This window comes from Denticeps clupeoides, chromosome 10, assembly GCF_900700375.1.
Source record: "Denticeps clupeoides chromosome 10, fDenClu1.1, whole genome shotgun sequence".
In the NCBI taxonomy this organism is placed as follows: domain Eukaryota; kingdom Metazoa; phylum Chordata; class Actinopteri; order Clupeiformes; family Denticipitidae; genus Denticeps; species Denticeps clupeoides.
The window spans coordinates 3445322-3467545 of NC_041716.1; the positions used below are offsets into that span (position 1 = coordinate 3445322).

General features: G+C 43.0%; 2 protein-coding genes and 1 non-coding gene across 3 annotated transcripts; all 3 read right to left on the reverse strand.

Moving 5' to 3' along the window:
• Positions 1-276: 276 nt before the first annotated feature.
• Positions 277-348, reverse strand: trnah-gug (transfer RNA histidin (anticodon GUG)). The gene has a single exon. It is a non-coding gene; the product is annotated as a tRNA-His (tRNA).
• Positions 349-1361: 1013 nt separating this feature from the next.
• On the reverse strand, positions 1362-7869 carry nt5dc2 (5'-nucleotidase domain containing 2). Its single transcript, XM_028994438.1, has 14 exons — positions 7456-7869; positions 6906-7090; positions 6747-6821; positions 6602-6657; positions 6353-6446; positions 5901-6029; positions 5405-5465; positions 4875-4977; positions 4422-4523; positions 4248-4329; positions 3236-3322; positions 2898-3038; positions 2726-2790; positions 1362-2643 (listed from the first exon to the last, which is right to left on the reverse strand). The coding sequence occupies exons 1-14, from the start codon at positions 7775-7777 to the stop codon at positions 2382-2384; spliced, it is 1764 nt and encodes a 587-aa protein (XP_028850271.1). The 5' UTR covers positions 7778-7869; the 3' UTR covers positions 1362-2381.
• Positions 7870-10699: 2830 nt separating this feature from the next.
• ccdc22 (CCC complex scaffolding subunit CCDC22) lies at positions 10700-20988 on the reverse strand. The gene is made up of 16 exons (XM_028994437.1): positions 20518-20988; positions 20037-20214; positions 18897-19029; positions 18667-18773; positions 18442-18526; positions 17938-18107; positions 16098-16310; positions 14840-15031; positions 14601-14720; positions 14353-14469; positions 13761-13862; positions 13521-13628; positions 13332-13427; positions 12729-12788; positions 12513-12587; positions 10700-11898 (listed from the first exon to the last, which is right to left on the reverse strand). The coding sequence occupies exons 1-16, from the start codon at positions 20565-20567 to the stop codon at positions 11785-11787; spliced, it is 1920 nt and encodes a 639-aa protein (XP_028850270.1). The 5' UTR covers positions 20568-20988; the 3' UTR covers positions 10700-11784.
• Positions 20989-22224: the final 1236 nt, after the last annotated feature.

Below are 22224 nucleotides of genomic sequence, written 5' to 3' on the forward strand. Positions count from 1 at the left end.
ACTGCTATAACTATGTGATAAATAAAAGGTTCAATGTGAATAGCCCACTATAATAAAGTAATACAATGGTCTGGAATCGTACAAAGAGAAGAAAAAAAACACCGTGCCGCCGCGTTTAATCTACGAAACCAGAAGACCAGGTTCAAATCCCAATTACTACCATTGTCCCTCAGCAAGACACTAAGTTGCTCCGGGGGTGGAGTGTCCCTGTAACTACTGATAAATGCTGTAAATGTAAATGTGTGAGAAAGTAAAAAGCTCAACGCTGCTGGATCCTGCCGTGACCCGGATTCGAACCGGGGTTGCTGCGGCCACAACGCAGAGTACTAACCACTATACGATCACGGCGAGCCAGGCGAGCAGCACGCCTCCAGCGGCCGGCCCTGGTGCTTCTAAACGCAGACTGGCGAACCAGCAACGCAGGCGTGAACTCGCGGGGGAGAGAAGACGAGAAGTATCGAATCTGATCGATATTAGACATTTTTTTTTTTTTTTTTTTAGAAGGCACGTCTATTCGGGCCTTCCTGCTCCGTGATTCACTCACATGCTTTCGTGGATTTGTGTTGCCTTTAAATTGACGACTCCTCCAACAACTCATTTTCTTTTAAGAAAATCTAACCATTTATAGTTTATGAAACCGGCTTAGTTAGGACATGTCTGTTTCCCCCCAATTTCAGCTACATACAGTACAGGCCAAAAGTTTGGACACACCTCCTCCTTCAATGTGTTTTCTTTATTTTCAGGACCATTTACGTTGGTAGATTCTCACTGAAGGCATCAAAACTATGAATGAACATGTGTGGAGTTATGTACTTAACAAAAAACATGTTTTATATTCTAGTTTCTTTGCTCTGATTACTGCTTTGCACACTCTTGGCATTCTCTCGATGAGCTTCAAGAGGTCGTCACTTGAAATGCTTCTCCAACAGTCTTGAAGGAGTTCCCAGAGGTGTTTAGCTCTTGTTGGTCCAGCTCACCCCAAACCATCTGGATTGGGTTCAGGTCCGGTGACTGTGGAGGCCAGGTCTCCACTTTTTGTTAAGTACATAACTCCACGTGTTCATTCATAGTTTTGATGCCTTCAGTGAGAATCTACCAACGTAAATGGTCATGAAAATAAAGAAAACACATTGAATGAGAAGGTGTGTCCAAACTTATGACCTGTACTGTACATGTTAAACAGTACAAAGTGAATCGAAACATAGTAAGAATATACAGAATCAATACATCAAGCAATAACTGTGGAGGCCATGTTACGGCCAGCATATGGGCGACTGTGCAACGTAAACTTTTATGGCGATAAAAGAACTAGGCTGCAGTAAACAGACTTGGGTTGGAAGAAATGGACGGAGAGCGTCTGCTGACGTCTAAATGTTTTATTGTACACGGTAACAGCATCAGTAAACAAATGCACAACGGTCAGGCAGAGGGACACACAAGGAAAAGAAAAAGTGTAGTGTAGCAAAAATAGCAGCCAACCAGCCCACACGGATGTCCCCTTGTCCTCGAGTTTGTTCCCGATCAAGTTAAAAAACACTTTAAATGCACAAATTATCGACCATCTATTTTTTTATTTAAATCATAAATGTCTATGAGATGATTGCTGAGGCAGAGAGATTACCATTTCACGCAAGTGGATGGAAATTGAAGGTCACGGTGACCAAACGTACAGAAAAAAAAAAACGTGTTTACATTGAATTTTTAAAGCTCTTCAAGTGCTATCATGAGAACCGACACAATAAAATGCTCTCAGACTGAATACAGAAAAACAGTAAATAGTACACTGGCGAAGTCTCTGCGGCCGTGTTAAATCTAGTTAGCGTTATTCATTCGCCCACCTTCTTCTGTTGATTTGATAAAAAGCTTGGCGTCGTAACGGCCACCGTGCTACAGGCCAGACAGAAACCGCACCAGGACAAAGTTTTTGCTTTCTTCTCGATCAGGGCAATTCAACCCGAAAGGTCAAGCCCGGGAAGCCTTGGACTCTGGATTAGGCAGAAATGCTGCCCCTTGACCTGAGCAGACCTGCAGCAATTTCGTTGCGTGACCTGGCAGTGTCGGGACCACAGGGAAAGGCGCCAATGTAAAAGGAGGTAGGGATATTAAAAAAAAACAAAAAAAAAAATAAAACAGACACAACGGAAAACGTACAGGAATAAGAGGGAACTTTCAAGATTTTCAAGAGTTAGCCTGAGGGAGGGTACCATAGTTCTCTAGGAAATGTAATGTCTTGGTTCTTCCAGCAGGTGGCAGCATAAGGACGGACGGGGGTAGTCCTGATTTCCTCAGTTGTCCGCAGGAAGAGGGGGGGGGGGGGACCCTCATGAACACCATTAGTTAGTACTTGTGCGTTAAAATAAAAAAAGCGACCTTGCGCCACATCAGCGAATGTGCGCCATCTCCTCGAGGAAGGGGGTCTTCATGCAGCCCGTGCAGAGCTGATCCATCCACAGCGGGGCCTCGTGCTGCAGAGGCGTGCGCCGGGGGTAGAAGGTGTACGACAGGTCGTAGTTGAGGAGGCAGCTGATGGACGCCATGTAAAGGTCGGAGAAGCGGCACAGGCGCCTGGAGAAGTACGTAGGGTTGTGGCACGTACGGAAGATGCTGCCAAACTGGGGGTTGAACAGGTTCTTTGTCACCGCCCTGTGCAAGAATCCAAAGACAAATGTTTTTTTTAACAATGCACGTGCAACTCGTAAGATTTGAGTGAAGTTGCACAACTCACCGAAGCTCCTCCCTTTCTTTTAACCAGTCCTCCAGAACCTTCTTGGACTCTGGATCTTTATGCATCTGCAAGAGCAGGTGGAAAAAGCTTTAAGAAAACGGTCAAATGAGACTTCCCGTCCTGGACTACAGTCCGTCCACCAACGTATGCTGGCACGACACGTGTGGTTTACCTGCATGCGTTCCAGCAGGCCGGTGAGGGCCTGGAGCCAGGTGAGGCTCTGGGCGTACTGCTCGGTGTTCACCACCCTGGTCTCCACCTCCAGCTCGGGCACAATGGCCCCAGTCCTCCAGCCATGGCGAAGCATGAGATCCTGCAAGGCCATTTTGGAGCTACATTAGTCACACTGGGCACAGGTTAAAGTCTGTCGCAGTTTTAAAACGGAAAGACCGGGATCGAACACGCAAAAATCCCACTGCTGCTGACTGAAGCAGACACATGGAACAAATGCTAAGACTGTGAGCAATGTGAGGAACTCGCTCATGCTGGGAAACTGAGGACGTGACTTACAGCCAAGTCGCTGTAAAGGTGGTCTCCGAAATACAGCACTTTGGATCCCCTCCATCCAGTCAGCCTCAGAAAGTCAAACAGGTTTCCCTGAAGAAAAAGACAGGGAACTCAGTCATTAGCATTTTAATATTTAAATGCAATAAAAATATTGCGGTAAATAAAACAAACAACTCCGAAAAGGAACAAATTGCTAATTCGCATTTTATAAAGTGAAAAAAGAAAAGCCCAGAGCAGGGCTCTTGGAACTCGAAGCGAGCAATCATCCACCCACCGTGCGCTGATCTGCTCGGCAGCTTTGCCAAAAGCCGTGTGGGAAAAACAACTTCATGGTTGAGAGAAATAAGTAAAAAAAAAAAAAAAAGAAAAAAAAAAAAAAAGACACCACTTTTGTGGGCTGGGATGTGACTTTAAAGAGCAAACCTGGCAACGCTGCTCGCTCCACACACTTCGGAAGCGGCAGCATAGCAACAGGTTTCCACTGGCTACTGCCTGGACAAATTGACCAATAGAAGCGCAGCAGGGGGGAAGGGGGAAGTGGCGGCAGCGGGGGCCAAGTTCTGGAGTTTGAAAAAGCCGATGATGGGGTTTATCGGAATTATCTCCTACCAACAGGGACCACCTTGGGACCACGCAACTTAAAACATTTAGTTTTAAACGAAGCAGCGAAGGGCAAAGCCGGGACAAAGAGCCCCCCTCTCTCTCTCCCCATTCGCTCCACACAGCCCGACATCAATGGCTTACACCCCGCTACTGCCAATACGCACTGGACCGTCCGCTTATTACGTGGAAAGCGACTCCTACGTCTCAGTCTCCTTTAACCGGGGCCAACAGACCATTTTCATTCAAATCATCGGAGGGCAAGTGTTTAGTAGGCAAGCCGTGACACTGTCCCAGCAGAAAGGGGGAAGATGCCTTATATTTATATATCTTCTCACTTAGGTTCATATTATTCACATAATTACACCGTTGCAGTAAACAAAGTATAAAACCGAAAATATTTTTTTTTTTTTACCTGTTTGTAGATTTGTCCCTTGTCTAAACTCTTGATTTTGTCCCACTGAAGATCCCCGTTACTGTCTAATCGTCTAAAAGGCCTACAAAAGACAACACGAGAAGTAAAATTAAAATACGTTTCAACTGTGACATGAATAAATTATTGTAGCGATGTAAAAGAGAAAGCTCTCACTTGACACAGTCATTAAAGAAGTGCGGTTTATCTGCTTGAACGATGACAACGTCAAAGAATTCCCGCCAGTCCTTCCCGACCATGTACTTCATGCCCTTGTCCCTGGTGGGGAGGAAAACAAAAAAATTGCTTATTTTTCTTGCACATCGTATCTAACTCAGAAACAATATGAAAACGCAGTACTGAGGGTTTAAAAATGGTCACGTGGCAGAAAATACTTTTCTTGGCACAACAAATCTCTTCATGGTAGTAGCCTAGTGGGTAACACACTCGCCTATGAAACAGAAGACCCAGGTTCAAATCCCACTTACTACCATCGTGTCCCTGAGCAAGACACTTAACCCTGATTGTAAGTCACTCTGGATAAGGGCGCCTGGTAAATGCTGTAAATGTAAATGTAATACTTGGCCGATTTGTTGTGGGGGAGCATGAACTTGCAGAGGGGACACTCACACAAAGCTGAAGGGGCTGTTGGTTATCAGGAAGAGCTTCTTGCCGTGGCTCGCCAGACGGTCCAGAACCGCGTAGGTCTCATCACCACGCAGGATGTACTTCTCTGGAGGAAATTGATTCAGAGATACAGCCACTCAAGAACAAACCGCACTTGATTTTATTTTTTTTGTTCAGCGCTGTAACTCCAGAAGCTGAAGTGTCCCTCGGGACCAGAGTCACAAAATTACAGTCTGAGGGACAAAACCGTTTACATTTTATGTAAACCATAATCAGCGAGAGGAAAAACATTCTCTGGCAATGTGACATTGCATAAGAAAAAATAAATAAATAAATTATATATACACACACACACACACACACGTTCACAAGAATTTCACAATACAAAAAACACAGAATTAAAACGGCTTGTTCCCCATTTTATTAGCACGATTATCATGTCCAATGAAAGCAAGCATACATTAGTACAGGTATTAAAAGTGAAAATTTATAAAAAGTTTATAAAATGACCATGGTAACCTGGTTTTACTCACCTAGGTCTTGCATTATCCACTTGTACATGTATCCCTTAATGTGCACCATTCCAATAGCCTCCTGGAAAAACAAACATTCATATTGCAACATTTCACATTTTTTTAATAACTTTTCTTTTTTTCCAGTTGACTTATTTTAAAAGCGTCCTCTTCCCCTTCTCAGCTGCCAGGCAGAAACATGAAAGAAGGACCCCAACCGCTTTATTGCCACAATTTGTCAAGACGTCAGCAGAAAGGAGAACAGACAGAAAAAAGCCTTTGGCAGATGAAAGAACTTTGGTCCTTCATGGGGTCCCCAGAAGTGAAGAAAAAAACAAGAGACATTCTATTCCTGGTGCACTCGAGTGACAGAAGGAGAAAATAACCACACAAAACAGAAGCGAACCTCAGGCACAAAAAAAAATTAAAATGTAGCTTTTATTAATAACATAAACCTCGAGGAAGAAGCTAGCTTGTGTGAAGGACAGTCCCGAGAAGCCGCCCGCGCTGCACTCACCGACACATCTTTGTAGAGGTGTACGGGGTCGTACTCTATGTCATTGGTGATGAAGTAGTCGTTGGCAGCTGCCAGGAGAGTCATCTCCGGGATGGAAAAAACATCCATGTACTGCTTCATTTTGGGACCCTGCAAGGGCGCAGAAAAGCGAATGGGCATGTAAAATGGTTTCATTTCTCTGACGGAAAGTGCCTTTTATAAAACCGAAATCTACAACATTAACACAAAATATTGTCGGATACGAATGTTAATCTCTCACAACAGTAGTGCAGGAGGAAAAAGGAAGTTATTACACGAGGAGCTTGATTTCATCTCCAGGGAAGAGGATGTGATGAAAGAAAAGAATGCTGACAGAGGGAACTCTGAGCGCTGGGTACAGGGCGACCCAGTAAAACGCAGCCTACACCCCTGTAAAAACAAACTGAACGGGCTGACTGACATTTAGCACAGACCTTCCCATAGAAACCGCTGACTTGGTGAAGTGGGACGTGATTGGTTCCCCCATAAAGCTCCATGACTTCTTCATCTGGGACAGGCTTCAGGCCCCTATGAGGTCAGACATGGCTCATTTAGCAGTAAAAGACATTACGTGTTTTATTTGTGACGAATGGACTCTCTCTATGTGTGTCGGTAGGTCATTAACACCAAAAGTCCAATGGAAACCGCAGACGGTGGAACGGTGAGGCCCTTTCAAATCTCACCTGTACACGGTCCCCAGCTGAATGTAATGGAAAGCGTCAATTTTCATTAGAAGTCCCTGTAAAGCAAGTTCACACAATCACACACCTAATTTCTCCTGTAAGAAGCAGAAGGCATTTAAGATTTTTTTGTAAAAATTCTCTTTACCTTTTGAATGTCATAGTGCAGCCCACGTGCAGTGAAGTTGGGTATGTACTCATACTTGCTGATTCCCTCCGGGTACTAATTAGAACCAAAGGAACATTAATACAGAGCAAATTGCACTTTTTTTCTTTGTCTCGTTGACCAAACTGTAACTTGACGAGCCTTGTAATGTTTGACGAGGAAGTCGCGAGCCGTGTCGTAGATCATTGCATCAAGAGCGTTGGAGTACAGAGCCAGCGTGTAGTCGTAATCAAAGCCGTAGATGTCAACCTCGGCCAGGTTTACTTCATTGTTGGCATAAATGTTGGAGGGATTGAGGAGATTGCAGACGCCGGGAGGAATCAAATCTGCAGACGGAAAGTCAATGATACAATAAATGAAAAAAAAATTAAAAAGCCAAATTCCTGTAAAAACATTAAATATGAACACAGTATGATATTAATTACGATATTTATTAAATATTCAGAGAAAAGTAAGTAAATAAATAAAATAATAATTTTTCAACAACTACAAATCTTGAGAACAGGATGCTCTACTACAATATTACAATTTCCTTCATTTGGCTCCATATAATTTGTTCGTAGATTAGTAAAAAAAAAAAATCTAAATGAATCTATACCTACTGTTACACATGGTTCATGAATTCTGGCAACTTTAACTTGGCATTTTACGTATCGTATGGCGGTAGTCATAATATTATAATAATGAATACCGTGCACGAGGCGTTTCATCTCGTTGTATCTCGCCCACAAGTAAGTTTTGTGGTTGATCTTGGGCGCGGTGGAGGAGTACGCCCTGCCGGACACGGTGAGCGACTCCTCGCTTCTCTTCTTCCCCACGACGTGGTGCCTGTGCGGGGGCGCTTTGGGGGCCTCCGAGCCGCACGTCTCGCCGCCTCTGCAGCATTTCTGCGCTGCTGCGGGACTCGGGCCGTTCGACGCCAGGCCGCCACATGCCAGGGCGGGGACTGTGGACGTCGCGCCGCGGTGCCTCAGCAGAGCGCGGCCAATCGACCCAACTTTCTGGCGAGCCATGTCGGTACTCAGAGCTGAAGACGGAGAACTGGCCCTTTGTCTCCCTACATGCGCTCTTCTTCTGGCGCTCGTCCGCGTACCCAAAAACAAAAATAACCCGACGGGGCGGGACAACGCCGCATTAGCCAATCGGAAGACGCGGACCCCAACCAATGGCCGGGGGGTGGGAAAAAAGGTCTCGGGCACCCAATGAGATACGTGTTTACGTGCCGGCCTGTCCAATCAGAGCCGACCGCGGAAAATCGACGCGAGCTGATTGGCCGTGCATTCGACGGCGTGAAGCTGCACGCATGAGCTACGTGACCGACGTTGTCCGCCCGCGGCGATGAGACGGGTCGATTCCGTCAACATCCAGACGGAAAAAAGAGACACGTTTGGCTTTGTTTCGCGCTCGACCGATATTTCGCTGTGGCGCGTTGAAACGATCCGAGTTCCCCGTCTAATCTGACCATAGCCGTGTTTACACAGTGTATGCCTTGCTCTTCTTCCGCTTAATTAAGCTTCAGCGTGTTTAAGTTTGCGATGTTTTTTCTTGTTCCTTTCTGATGTCTGACGCGTTGCACATTTTTTCTTGTGTCTCAAAATTTTTCATCACGTTGCGCTCGTCATGGTGCAAAGCCTCGGAAACTTGCACATGACTTTTTTTTGTTTATTTAAACTTTTTTTTAAATGATAATTAGTATTTGCGAGACGCGGGACCGCCGTGGGCTTCGGCCTATTGACCCCGATCCTCCCTCAGACCTGACAGACCCGCAGGACTGGCCTGGAATCCGGACACGGGAGGATCACATTTCCTAATGTGCGTCAAAACACGAATGCTGCACCCCGAAAAGGAAACCTCACTACTTTACAAGTTTAAATCGTCCTGGATGTCGAAGAAGAAAGTGTGCATATATACATGCAAATTAAAATATTTTTTGCTTTTGAGATACGTAGTTAAAGGGTTTAGGATGCAGGAGTAAATACTTCACGAACGGTTGCATTATGCACGCAACCACTAAACAGTTGATGGTCCTGTAAAACAACCAAATGCCGTAGCTCTTCATATCGCACAAGAAAAAAAAAAACAAGAATGCTCCACAGTTGCATCACGTGTCACATTTATGTGGCTTCTCGCGGACCTAAGCGCAAGCATATGGACGCCACGTGGTCCTCGGCCCGTGGGCATGAGGTGGGGGACGCCAGCCAGAGCTCACGTCCTTCTCAAGAGTCCCGAAGAGCAGAGCTGATGTGCCAAATTAAAGATCCACGGTATATCCCGTTTGAAAACGAACAATTCGTTGTATATTTTACAAAACAAGAATTCAATTAAACGGGGAATTATTTGGTAGAAGCCTAGTGTGTTAAACATGTATATACAAACTAATCTATAAACTAAACTATACTAACTAAGACCAGAACTTAAATACTGTACAGATCTCTATAAAAGAAAACGTTATAAAACTTTTCTGTACAACAAACAGGACAAACAAGACAACGGCAGTTGTAGGATGCAAACAGACCACAAAGCCACAGATTCAAACCCCACCTACTACCATTGTGTCCCTGAGCAAGACACTTAACCCTCAGTGTCTCCAGGGACTGTCCCTGCAAGTCATTCAGGAGAAGATGCTGTGAATGTAATAGATACAGAACTTTAAAACTGCCATTAATTCCCCAAATTAGACTTGAAATAATACTGAACCTTCCGTTTGCCTGCTGTGACCTGATAAGCAGATGAGTCAATGAGCAATTATGGATTAAAAAACTCTTTAAACTATTGAATCATTAGCAGTCTGACAATCTTATCATGAGATGGCCAAACTCCTGTCCACTATCATCCTACCAACATCCTGGAGGCTTGCATGAGAGTGGACAGGCCTACACACACTGTGGAGAAATGCAACTTTGCACCTCGTCATGATGTCGTCACGCCCTTTTCCACACAGCGCAGACCTACATGTTTCTTACCGGGTTCCATGTCATTTTAAGTAGAGATACGCCACAGGACAATTCTAGAAACATTTGTGTATGTTTTATTTTGTGGATTAATTATTGAAAGGTTTATTGCAATTTTAAGTTGAAAAAACCTCAATCTTGTTGCACACTGTTGCAAGTCTTTAAACTTGAGCTGTTCCTCAACTATCACCTCACTGCTCAACCTATAATTTCTTTGACCTGAATGATGCCAAATGGATTTAAAGACAGCCTTGTTGTACAGGGCAGAGTGCAAGCAGTGGGTAAACTGAAATCAGGCGATGCACCTACACTCTTCCTTTTTCATTAAATAATAAAACACAAGCATCAGACAAATGTATAAGCGTCTAAAGCTCTGAATGGTGAACAAACTAATATATATATATACACACACACACACACTTACAGTATTTATCAGACACCCTTACAATCAGTAGTTACAGGGACAGTCCCCCTGGAGACATTCAGGTTTAATTGTCTTGATAGTAAGTGGGCTTTACTGCATCGTTCCAGCTAAATTACTTATGTTGTAAAAGTAAAGATCTGAGAGGCGAGTGCCTCTGGCTGTCTTTCTTGGTATACTGATAATTTTAACGTTGTACGGTAGAACTTTTCCTCAGTTTTGTCACCTGACTCGTTATGGCCAGAACGATCAGAGCATTCCTGGGTCCGCCATCCAGCATCCGCCAACAGGAAGAGTTGCCTGAGGAGATACCTATTGTCACCATGGACACTGGTGCATTAAAAATGACGATTACTCCTAATACTGTAACAACACCAATTATTTCATATGAGACGATAAACATGAACTTTCTTGGTAGCTTTCTGAGCATGAAATAGATCCTCATTTCCCCACTCCTTTTTGGGCTCTTTTCAGGACATTGTTGCTCGACTGCTGAATTTTCTCTGTATAAATATACAACAATTCAAAGAGAGAAAATTGATAAAAAAACTAATAAATCAATGAATAGGTTTCTGATGTGTATTTTACATACAGTGGAGATTAATCATGAAGTTAATCTTAAAATGAGATATATAAAAAAAAAACATTTTTAAAGGCATACATAAGTAAAAAGGCAAATGTGCTTTTTGTCAATACTTAAGAATAGAGGAGATGTCCTTAAAATGTATCGTAGGGCAGGAATGGAAGGCAACAGGCCTTAGAGCTTAGTGCACTTAAAAAAAGAAACTTTGTCAGAATTAAAAGTTCACTTTTCTTCTGAGATGCAAATTTACAGAAACCCATGACCGCTCCAAAAGTCAACAATGTTTGTGTGAACAGTGAGATACAGGTATTGCATTGACATTTTGTTCATTTAACGATCAGCACATTGTCCACTGCTGGAAAAGCATCTGATGTAAGGGATGGACCAAAAGAGGAATAACCTAGGGACTTGTCGCTTTTTTCTCATTCATATTTCTTTAAACGTCATAAACAAATCAGATAGAGAACAGAGATAACATCAGGTCAAAATGTATCTTTATCCTGTATATTTCATATGTAAGGCATAAGGAACTGCCAACCAAATAAAAGGCAATCAATGAACATAGAACCAAAACAGAGTTAGTCGAGAACTTAAAAGTTCTCCAGCTACCCATAAATTCATACCCTGATTGAAATTTTAAGACTACTGTGTTGATCACAATAAATAGGATTTTATTAAAATCCATCTCTGCTTTATTTTATTTGTTTAATGATCATAACTAATAAATTTGAGAAATCAATGCTCTTAATGCATCTGGTTAACAATATTGATCATGGTGTAATACACAAGCTCACTATAACCTGGCATCCCACACTTATAGTCCATCCTTATACCTCATACAGAATTAATACTGTCTCGTGTTTGGGCATGAAAATGGAGAGTTGTTCCCACATGACCTCTGCTGGCCCAACTCGTCCAGAGAGGCTAAGTGAAGAGGCTGTGGAAGAGTGGCTGGGAAGTGCAGATAGTGTGAGCTCTCCTCTCCTTCCCCCACAGTTGCCATCTGAGCAGCACGTCGCCAGTGGCCCGCCACCTCTGAAGACACTATGGTGGGCTCTGAGCGGTTCAGGCTTCCTTCATTTTGGCAGCAAGCACCATGTTTTCCTGTCTGATGGCCTTGTAATCTTCAAGGATCTTCTCAAGATTGGTCACTGTCTTTTTGCTGTTCTCTGATTCAATCTGCAAAGAAAGAGTAGACATATTGAACAGAATGAACAGAGCACTGCTAGAAAAAAAAAACGAGAGCGCGATGTCTCCTGTGACCAGTGACGGAGAAGATTAAATTGCCTAGATTCCCCCCATGCCAGGATAGGAATTTGGAGAGGTCATTGCAATGAACTCAAGTGCTGAGGGACCCTTTGTATGAACAACAAAAGAAGAAAGCCCTCCATTGACCCGTTTACCTCGAGTCTACAGCCTTTCCTACTGTTCAAAAACACGTAAGGTGCTAATCAACCTATATTTACATATTTTGTTTGCTTTATTATGTGTTTTCTAATAAAATCTGAGTTTTCCATTGTTCCTCGTTTGATGGCTCCATCAAGACGGCAGAAAACAACCCCAAGAGACCCTTTTCCAGGCCTGTTTTGTCTATTTGGGAGAATTGTTTAATTGAGAGGGAGGATGGATAATGACCAAGAAATCACAAAATGTCTAAGAAAGTTTTCCCTCTTTTGTTAAAGACTTGGTCAACTTTTCTGCCACAATTGTGCCAGAAAAGGCAGATTGTGTAATTGTTTGAGTAGTTCCCCACTTGCCTACCAATGGTGCAACTTTATGAGGTTCCTCCCTACCTGCTCCTCCAGATCTCTGACCTCCCTCATGATGGTCCCTGTGTCCTCAATCGTCTGAATGAGCTGAGTGCAGTTCTGCCAAAAAAAAAACAAACAGCAGCAAGTCACCCAGGGAGGCTGAAAAAACCAAGGGTCCTGCTGGCTTCAGTTTAAATGGGAGTTCATGCATTGTTTCCCAACAAAGGAGGGCTTTAGTCAGGAATAATAGACTCCTACCTCATGCAAGGCTGCCAAATACTTGTAGGATTTACGGACCGACTCCTCTTTCTTGGCGTCCTGCAAAAAATCAAAAATTTTGGTTGAACACGATTGATGTGTAAGTGAATCATATTTGCACATTTTTCCCATTTTCCATTTGAATTGATAAACTCCTGCCATTGAGGTTTTATCACCTCCCCTTCCAGATCACAGGGAAAATGCCAAAAGCTTTCAAATGCAGGGAGTGGCCGGCTGCTGCCATAAATTCCGGCAGCTCATTTAAAAGTTGCAACTGGCCCCTCCGTAACCTTCCTGAGCTTAATCTTTGTTAGTTAGGAGGGATCTTGATCATTGTAATCATGTGTTGTAACTTCTTAAAAAACCTTTGGTGTATGATGCATACTTGATGTCTTCTAAACCGGTCCTTGAAGCAATAAGATCTTTTGTTGCCAGTTAGTAGCACACTTACACTGACCAATTTAACCAATTTACACTTAAATGCCCATAAGGCAGGGGAGGTGAAAAATTTCTCTTTGTTCAATATAACTGATGAAAACTTAAAGTTCAGTTGATGTGTAATGATGTTGGGCCCTGACAAATCATATTATAAAGCGGTGTTACCTTGAAAACCAACTCATCAGTCACAGCAAATGTGCGGTCCAGTTTTCCTGTAAGCCCATTAATCTCTTTCTGCAACTCCTTAGTGTCTGATAAAATCTATAAAATAGCAAAGACCGGTTTAACAGCACAATAAAAGTAAACAGTTGACAGTATTGCTAGAGAAAATGCATAGACGGTTCATGCAGAAACCTTTGTGATTTCCTCCTTCTGTTTTTTAATATTGCCCACAATCTCAAGGATTCTCAGCGTGTAGGCAGACCGGGAGACGTCTTTTGGCATATGTTCATATTCTGTTGTCTGAATTGGAGGGAAGAAAAATACTGAAGCATTTATTATTGGGGGAATATATATTTTATATTACACAAGCATCATAAGCAAATATAAGTAAATAATTAACAATATATAATTATAACAAGAAAGAAAACTCACTAGTTGTTTGTAGAGCTCCTCCTTCTTTTTGGCCTCATCCGCAGACTGTCTGATTTTGTCATGTAGATTCTTGATTTCAGATAGCATTCTAGAAGACTCTATCTGAAGAAAAGTACAGATTATTTCTGCTTGTTTTTTCTCTGTTTTCCTTCATTTATTTTTTTACATTAATTCATGTATATTCCATATGTTTTAAATGATAAAAAAAAAAAAAAAAAAACAAGACATGCCTTTGTGTAGTCAGTTATGCATTTGGTATGTTCAAGCGGTTCACCAGTGATCAGTTCATGACAGTAGGACAGATGTCAGCTGTATATTTTTGGACGAGTCTCTTTAAATCACTGTTGTCATGGTCCTAGAACTCCTGACTTTCCAGCTTTCCATCACCAGCATCCCACCACCCAGTAAGTGTCACACAACTAAACCCCCAACTAAATCAGAACTGGTTAGTCTATTGGGTCAGAATCTGAACAAGAAAGATTTTGAGGGGCCAGCAGGGCCCTGACATGGGTGTACCTTAATTTAAAAAAAAATGAAAAGCACATTATGTTATACATTAGCGCTGTGGTGGTGGCTGAATAGTTTAAAGTACCTCTCTGTTACTGCAGAGCTCCTTCAGTCTGCGATGCTCCTCGATTAAAGGAGCCCGGTGTTTCTCCCACTGCGAGGCCAAGTGGACCACCCGCTTAGCACTGGCCTCCACAAGGTTCTGTCCAAACACACACACACAGGACACATTCAGGACACAGACTAACAGTACAGTCATGCAGTTGATATGAGCTCGGTGGTAAACCGTATAGATGGCAGGAGACCTCCAGACTCCTCATACACAGCAGATACCTGCAACTTGACTAGATTGTTCTCAGCGTCAGGCAGCAGATCGATGGTCTGTTTCTTTATCCTCACAGTGTCCTCCTTCTCAGCATTACTCAGCTCCCGCTGCTTCAGCTCATCTGACATCTGCAGAACAGAGTTGTTAAAGTTCTTGCTTGGGACGTGCCGCAGAGCAATTTTTGCATCACGCCCTAAACGTCTCAGGGCTTTCAGGGGAAAACAAAATAAAAACAAAGCATGGTCACCTGACTAATGGAGACTGTAAGCCGCCTCATTTCTCCACCCACTTCTTCCATCTGGATGGACAGCTGCTGCAGCTGCTGCTGGACGTCAGACAGCTCCGCCTGCTGCTGGGCCTGGAGCTCTTCCTCTGACTGACGCGAGGTGGGCAGCGAGCTCGCCGCTGCTGCCATCTGCTGGGCAGCTTTCTCTGGCTCCTGCAGCAACACGTGAGGAAAAAAAAACAAAAAAAAAACAGACAAGACAAAACAGTGACTTTACAGTGACAGCCAGCACCATTAATAGTCAAATTGCCGTTTTCTGCCCCCGGTCTAATGTATAGCCTGGCTGAAAGGTCCACTGGTCGTCGTATTTGCAACTCAATCTTTCTCTTTGAATTTTAAGCTTCTGATCTGATAATCCCTTTCGAGAAGTTTCCCCACTTTCCTTTGACTCAAAAAGAACATTGCTTTGTGTACACTAGCTGAATGTAGTCATTTTGGATTAGGTACAATCATGTTTTTTTTTTTTTTTTTACATAGAACATTTCTGGCAATGATCAGACCCCCTAAATCCAGAGTGAATTACAATCAGCAGTTACACGGACAGCCCTCCTAAAGCAACTAAGGGTGTCATGTTCAGGGACACAATGGTAGTAAGTGGGGTTAGAAGACGTTTTTTTTTTTTTTTTCTGGCTCACAAGGCTACTACCAGTCCTACCACCACTACTACTTTGGTTTTAACTACAATTACAATTTATTATTTCTTCCAGGATTTTGTGGAAAAAAAAAAATCCCCCCAGAATTGTTGTAGCCTAAAATGGTGTGTGTATCCGTGCCTATAGCTGCGGGCTGGTGGCCCGCCCTGGGTGAGCCCCGACCTGTGGCCAATATCTCGGGATGGGCTGTGGCCCGCCGCACCCCTGCTCTGAAACATGCGGGGATGGATACTGAGTGAGTGAAATCCCTCCCAGTCTGTTTACACGCATGAACATGTATCAGGATAGATCAGGGTTATTCCTGCCCACTTCTTTTGATGGGTCAGACTAACAGATAGAAGTCATTCATGATGTGCCCAAAGTAAATAAAGTGAAATATAAAAATTTTACATTTGTGTTTTTCTTTTAAATGTTAGTTTTTTAAATAAAATTGACATTTAATTATTTGTCTATTTAATGTTGGTTTAAAGATTTCCTTTTCGAGACATTTCAACTGACATGTAGTAACTTTGTTTTTAACCACCACAGTTGTATACTCTTTTAATGGTGAAAAGGTGACACCACACCTGGGTGAAGGTGAATTTCTCAGTATGGGTAAAGCGGGTCCCTTTGCTGAGCACTTCACCCCCAGCCATGGCTCCACTGAAAGACTGCAGCAGCTCAGCAAGGTCAGAGGAGGACCTTTGGGTGGCCTGGGAGTCGGGCCGATTCTGGGCTGCGGCCCTGAGCTGCTCTACAATTCGCTTCTGCAGACGGGCCCGTTTCCTGGAGCGGTATTCCTGTTGGTGAAAAACAAAGCTTTTGACGAAATAAGGGGGTTATCTGCATGGAAGACACATACTCCTGCATGACTGTTGATCAAGGAGCATCAGCTGATGCTATCATTAGATGCAGAGCTGAACTCACACAAATAACCTGTAGACGCCGATGGGAAATCTATTTACCATTAACTTGTGTTAATTCCTGCAAGCGCTCACAGCTACATTGGGTAGCAGAGCAAATACAAAAGAGCTCCAATAAAGAATCTGCATCACCATGAGCTCGGTCTAGGTTCAAGGGCAGAGAAATGCATGTAGATAATACACCCCTGCGACTGAACTATGAATCTCTACTTCAAGTGCTGTAGACCTTCAGAGTTGTTATACTTGAAAGATGACACAAATAAAATATAGTAAATGTTTCATTAAAGGTCCCATGAAATAAAAAAAAAAAAAAATCACTTTTTGAGATTATTTAACATTAATAAGAGTTCCCCTATCCTGTCTATGGTCCTGCAGTGGCTAGAAATGGCGAAAGGTGTAAAGAGTGCTTTGGTCATTCTGCTTCGCTGTTCAGAGAGCGGCAGCTCAGACCTGTAATTTGTCCCCTTATGTTGTCATAAGGAGATAGGTTACATCCAGATCATTTTACTTTTACATTTACAGCATTATCCAGAGCAACCCTGGAGACACTCTGGGTTAAGTGTCTTGCTCAGGGACACAATGGTAGTAAGTGGGATTTGAACCTGGGTCTTCTGGTTCACAGTGTGTTACCCACTAGGCTACTACCACCCTAATAATTTCCAACCCCTCCCCTAAAAAAGTAGCTCCACCGACCGTCATGGCTTCCAAACGTGCAAAGCATTGCAGCTGCTCTGTGTCTGGATGTAAAAATGAGCACAAATATATATATATATATTTTTTTTAGTTCCGTCATGCAAGACCCTGAAGATCCAGTGGGTTCATTTGATTTTCTCTGGAAAAAACACAGACACAAACAAACTGTCTGCGCCAAACTTTGTGGTTGTGAAGCAATTTCCTGCAGGATTAATAAAATTTTCTGATTCTGAATGGTGTTGATAATGTACTTGCTGGTGTCTTCCTCTTGTAAGTCGCTTTGGATAAAAGCATCTGCTAAATAAATAAAGTAATTTCCATGAATGCCCGCTCAACTTCCATAGGCCGATCTCCCGCCTCTTTCCTGCTCATTAGCATTTAAAGCTACAGACACCAAAACAATGTGTCCTGGGGAAATCTCATTGTGGGACTGGATCAAAGTGGCTGAATTTTGGACTCCAGCAAAAACATTTTTCATGTCAAGGGACCTTTAATCAAATACTCTCTGTTGTACGCTTTGAAATATTAGCCATAGTTTTACATACATTTTCACTCAAAAGACATAGAACTGGTTTCTAAAACCAAAAGACAGCAAAACTGCTGATAAACTTGTGAAGTACACTGCTTTACATTTTATCAAAGTTTCATATCTTCAGTATTGTCCCAAAGAAGGATATAATAAAATATTTACAACCATGTGAGGGGTGTACTCACTTTTGTAAGATACCATATCTGCAAGTGCAGACAGATTCAAATGAACACCTATGAGGGGTACAGACGCTCGACGTGGACGGCGGGGCCCTGAACGTACCTCGGGGGTGAGTCGGGACAGAAGGCCCTGGCTATTCCACTCACTCTCCCACTCCTGAGTGGCACTGAGCTCGGAGGCGTGGTGCTCCAGCAGGGAGGCAGGCACTGACATTGGTTGGGAAGGCTGGGTGGTGACCGGAGCCAGGAAGTCCCTGTAGTACTCAATCACCTCTAATACAGACACAAGAGCACACACATTTAAATCCGTCAGAAAACTTCATAAATCCCAAAGGAAATTGCTTACAGTTTAAACGGGGGTCCAATGACTTTTGTCCCATGTTAACAGTTAATAAGACAAATACACCTGATCCTACAGGAATAAAAATTTCCTGTATGAGAATTTTGATGCATCTCCAAAAAAAGGAGTCATATGAGTAATACTCTAAACATCAATTACACACGTCAAAACCTGAAGGCAAGAATGAACACGCTCCCTAGAGTCAAGTCCTTCATGAATTCAAAGAATCTCAAGTCCTTCATGAAAGGGTTATGTCCAAGTAGATACCTTTGGACTGTTTCTTCTGTGCTACTCTGGCAGAATAAGGTACACACAGCGGCTGAGAGTAGAAATTGTGACAAGGGCCCGGGCTCTGTGATCGCAAAAAAAACAAGAGAAAGACACAAGGAGACAGTCATGTTTTTTGAAAGAAAGTAAAAGAGAGAGAGAGAGAGAGAGAGAGAGAGAGAGAGAGAGAGAGTGTGTGTGTGTGTCAGTCCATCATCATCTTACCTGTTGCTTGCTATGGAGAGGAAGGCGACAGTTTGGTGGCAGCCATGGCAGCGCCAACTGCGCTTTGATCTGGGCCGCAATAGCTTTCTGAAGGAGCACTGATTTCCCTGAAATCACAATCCAATAGTCAGTGTGAGTGTGTTTATTAATATATATTACACACACATAAAGACAGACAGCTTGTCAATGGTAATATGGTGTAAGCCAGGACAGGTTTTTGTAATTAATACCTGCAGGTTGATCTGAAGCCTCAGAGCTTTCCCTCGGCAGTTTTTCCACCAAGAACATAAGCAAGGATCGGATTTCAGGTTCATTGCTGTACAGGAAGGTCTGGTAACCAATCTCGCCTTTATAGCCCAGATCCTGCATCACACAAAGTGACGGGATTTTATGCAGCAACTTACATAGTTTTGAAGTAAAAATAAAACACTCAATCACAACATGCTATGCATTGAAGTAGGGCTGGGCGTTTAAGCGATCTTGAAGCGATAAAATTCAGCTTGATCTCGGTGATCAGCTTTTTGGGTATTTTTCACAATAAAAATGTCGGAAATTTGCATATTTACAAATGGAGACATGCGACTGCCAGACATCTCAAGTCTGCCGGATGTTCCAGGAGTCTCCCACTTTATTGATAGTGGGTCCCTGATGGCCGCAAATAGAAAAAATATCCTGGAAACTACAGCAAGCAAACAAGGGCACATATGCGAGACACAGGGAGGCTTTTGTTTAACGTCCCGTTGTGATACGGTTGAAAGCATCCTAATGGCATGCCCCAAAATATATAAAATGCATGTCACCTTACTACAGGATTGGCAGGTTGGGATGTCTGGGCTGATGGAATACGGAAGTAATGCATGCAGTACATGCATCACTGCATAAAGCTAGCAAGATAAAAAAAAACAACAACAAAAAAAACATCCTACTTTGAAGATGAACAATTCAAGCTTTATTAATGGTCTTATTAGTTTAAATTATCCAGAATACGTAGAGCTAACAAGCATCACAACAGATTCCTCACATTTTCAATTTTGTTTATATAATAATAATACTTAATTTTCTTTGCAGCAAAAATAGATATCTAGCAACAGGTCACTTGTTTAGCATTTATCAGATGCCCTTAACAAGGGTGACTTACAATCTCACCCTGGAGACACGCAGGGTTAAGTGTCACCTTCCTTTTAATTGGTTTACTTCAGTAAATAATCATGACATATTTGATGTGACATTTGCAAAGACTCCTAGTGCACTACATCTTACCAAGTGCCAGAAAAATCATTAACAGAGTCATGAGTTCAGGAGGCCGCAGTACTATAACTGCTGCTAACATGGTAAAAGGGTAATTCAGCTCTGCCCATGCGCTGCCTCACCTGACAAGCCTGTGCCAGGCTCATGCCCAGACGGAAGCGGGCGGACATGCCGGGGGGCAAGGACGGGGACAGGCCGTTGCCCAGCGCTGGGTCGATCGCGCGCAGACATCGCACCACAGCCTCCACTATGAGCTCGCTGGAGAACTGCTTTATGCTCTCGACTTCGTCACCCACGTCCCTGTGAAGCAGACATGAAGAATATGTGAAATTGACTGTTGAGAAAAATGTCATAGTTATCATCAGGCTGACACTGCTTTATCTGGACAAGCAGTTTCAGTACGAATTCTGCAGGCAATGAAGGGTTAGAATGATTAAAAGCCACAAGACTTGTATTTCATGGTTGCTGCATTATCATGGGCATTAAATGCATTCCACAGCCGCCAGATGCGTGCACATCAGCTGAGCTAGAGTTGCAAGGCAGTCGGGGGTTCAAGAAACATTTCGACACCACCTGATCGAGTTAACAAGTTCAAGTACTTACGTGCCAGCTTGTCTGAGCGAATGAATCAAAATTCTGTCAACTTCCTCCATCACCGCCTGCAACTGACAGTCCCTTTGTTAATTGCTCTGCAAACTACGGGTACCACCGTACAGCCCGGCTGACAGAAAGCATAAGGCTCTTCAGATGCAGCTGTTTTAATGTCTAACAACTATAACAAACAGCTCATTGCAGCTTCGAGCCAGCTAGCTGGTGCAGGGTGGCTAGCGACGGAGCTAGCAGACCCAGGACGCTTTTTACAAGCCAGAGCAACCGAGCAAATTAAATTGCGCATGTGAAAGGCCCAGCTCCGGTTTTGATCCTTTTCCCCCATGAAATGTTCGGCACTTCCAACCACTGCTACCCTTTTAACGGAGACATTTGACAACCGAGCGAAATCTAAAACATTCAGCATCTGAAAGCAGGCAGGAAATCATATGCAAGGAGTAGCCTTTCGCAATGGCTTATGGGACTTGAAGTTCACGTTGTCACGCAGAAGAGAACGGAGCGTTTTGGCTCTCAAAGCGTTTAACTTTCCTCCCTCTGGATAATTGACCGCGCGATCCTCACCGAGTTCGAGCGGATATAATAAAATGTTTTTACAAGCGCTGAACGAAGAGCCGCGTTTGAAAACACTGGCGCGGAAGAGACGCAATGCACTGGAATCCGACTACGTTTCCCAAACACCCTTTCGCGAACGGGTCGCGTGACTTGCCATGACGTATGAACATGTGCACTGGAGAGCTGTTTTGAATAGATTCCACTGTCCGCGTCCACATACGTACGCTTCATTATAAACTGAGTCAGAACGCAGGATACCGAATAAATTCGTTAAAGAAAAGAAACCTCGTACGAACGGATAGCAATTCACAAATGACTGAACGTTTTTTTTAATTAAAAAAATTGAGTGTAGTTTGGGCTGTATTTACAATTGATAATAAAAAAGATACAATTAAATGGAATTCTGAACAAACGTTAAAACGTTGTATTGTCGTACCATATCAAAAATAAACATTAAGATAATTTTTATTGTACATGAGGTGGTAAAAAACACAGTCAGTTTCAAATATATACACACACACATATAATGTTGCTTTTTCTGCACAATTTCTTAAACTGTAAACGTTGTCTTGTTAAATTTTAATGAACTTAATTGTGAGTAAAATTTTCTAAACTGGTGTTCTTACTGAGATGTGTCATTATAATTTATAAACCAAAGCAACAAAACAACAAAACATTTTTGGAGCTTTATGCAAATAGATGCTATAGAGAGTTCAGGAACACCGAATAGCTACACTATCATAACAAAAGCCAAACAACAAGTATCGGTGGGGTTGTAAAAAGGGCGGCCCCTCCTTCTTCAGCAGTGGTGAAGAGTGGGGGATCATGCAAACTGAAATGAAGTTGAAGTTGTGTTGAAGCACAGATTAGGATCTATGGGACTACTCATGATATGTATGCCATTAAAAGATGGATTACAAATTACTTGAAAAAATTGGGATATAGATTTATGGACCATACATTTGAAAACGTCGGTGATCACAGTGGATAGCGGTCTGTTCCAGGAAGACTGGACAATGATGGGGGAAATTCATTGGCAGGGTTAACAACAATGGCTCTCGTATGTTGTGCAATCTTCAGTGAATTCCAAACCTCCAAACCACCCATTCATGAGTGCAGCAGGAGAAACACTCCATCCTGGTTTTTACT

Excerpts from the sequence above, each read along its gene's own strand:
- nt5dc2 (XM_028994438.1), bottom strand. The coding sequence starts at position 7,777 with ATGGCTCGCCAGAAAGTTGGGTCGATTGGCCGCGCTCTGCTGAGGCAC. Across the intron at positions 6,822-6,905 it reads TCCTCGTCAAACATTACAAG|TACCCGGAGGGAATCAGCAA; the intron begins GCTCGTCAAGTT and ends GGTTCTAATTAG. Across the intron at positions 4,978-5,404 it reads GTGGATAATGCAAGACCTAG|AGAAGTACATCCTGCGTGGT; the intron begins GTGAGTAAAACC and ends AATTTCCTCCAG.
- ccdc22 (XM_028994437.1), bottom strand. The coding sequence starts at position 20,567 with ATGGAGGAAGTTGACAGAATTTTGATTCATTCGCTCAGACAAGCTGGC. Across the intron at positions 15,032-16,097 it reads AGAAATTCACCTTCACCCAG|GAGCCAGAGAAAGCTGCCCA; the intron begins GTGTGGTGTCAC and ends GTGTTGCTGCAG. Across the intron at positions 13,629-13,760 it reads AGGAGCTCTACAAACAACTA|ACAACAGAATATGAACATAT; the intron begins GTGAGTTTTCTT and ends CCTCCAATTCAG.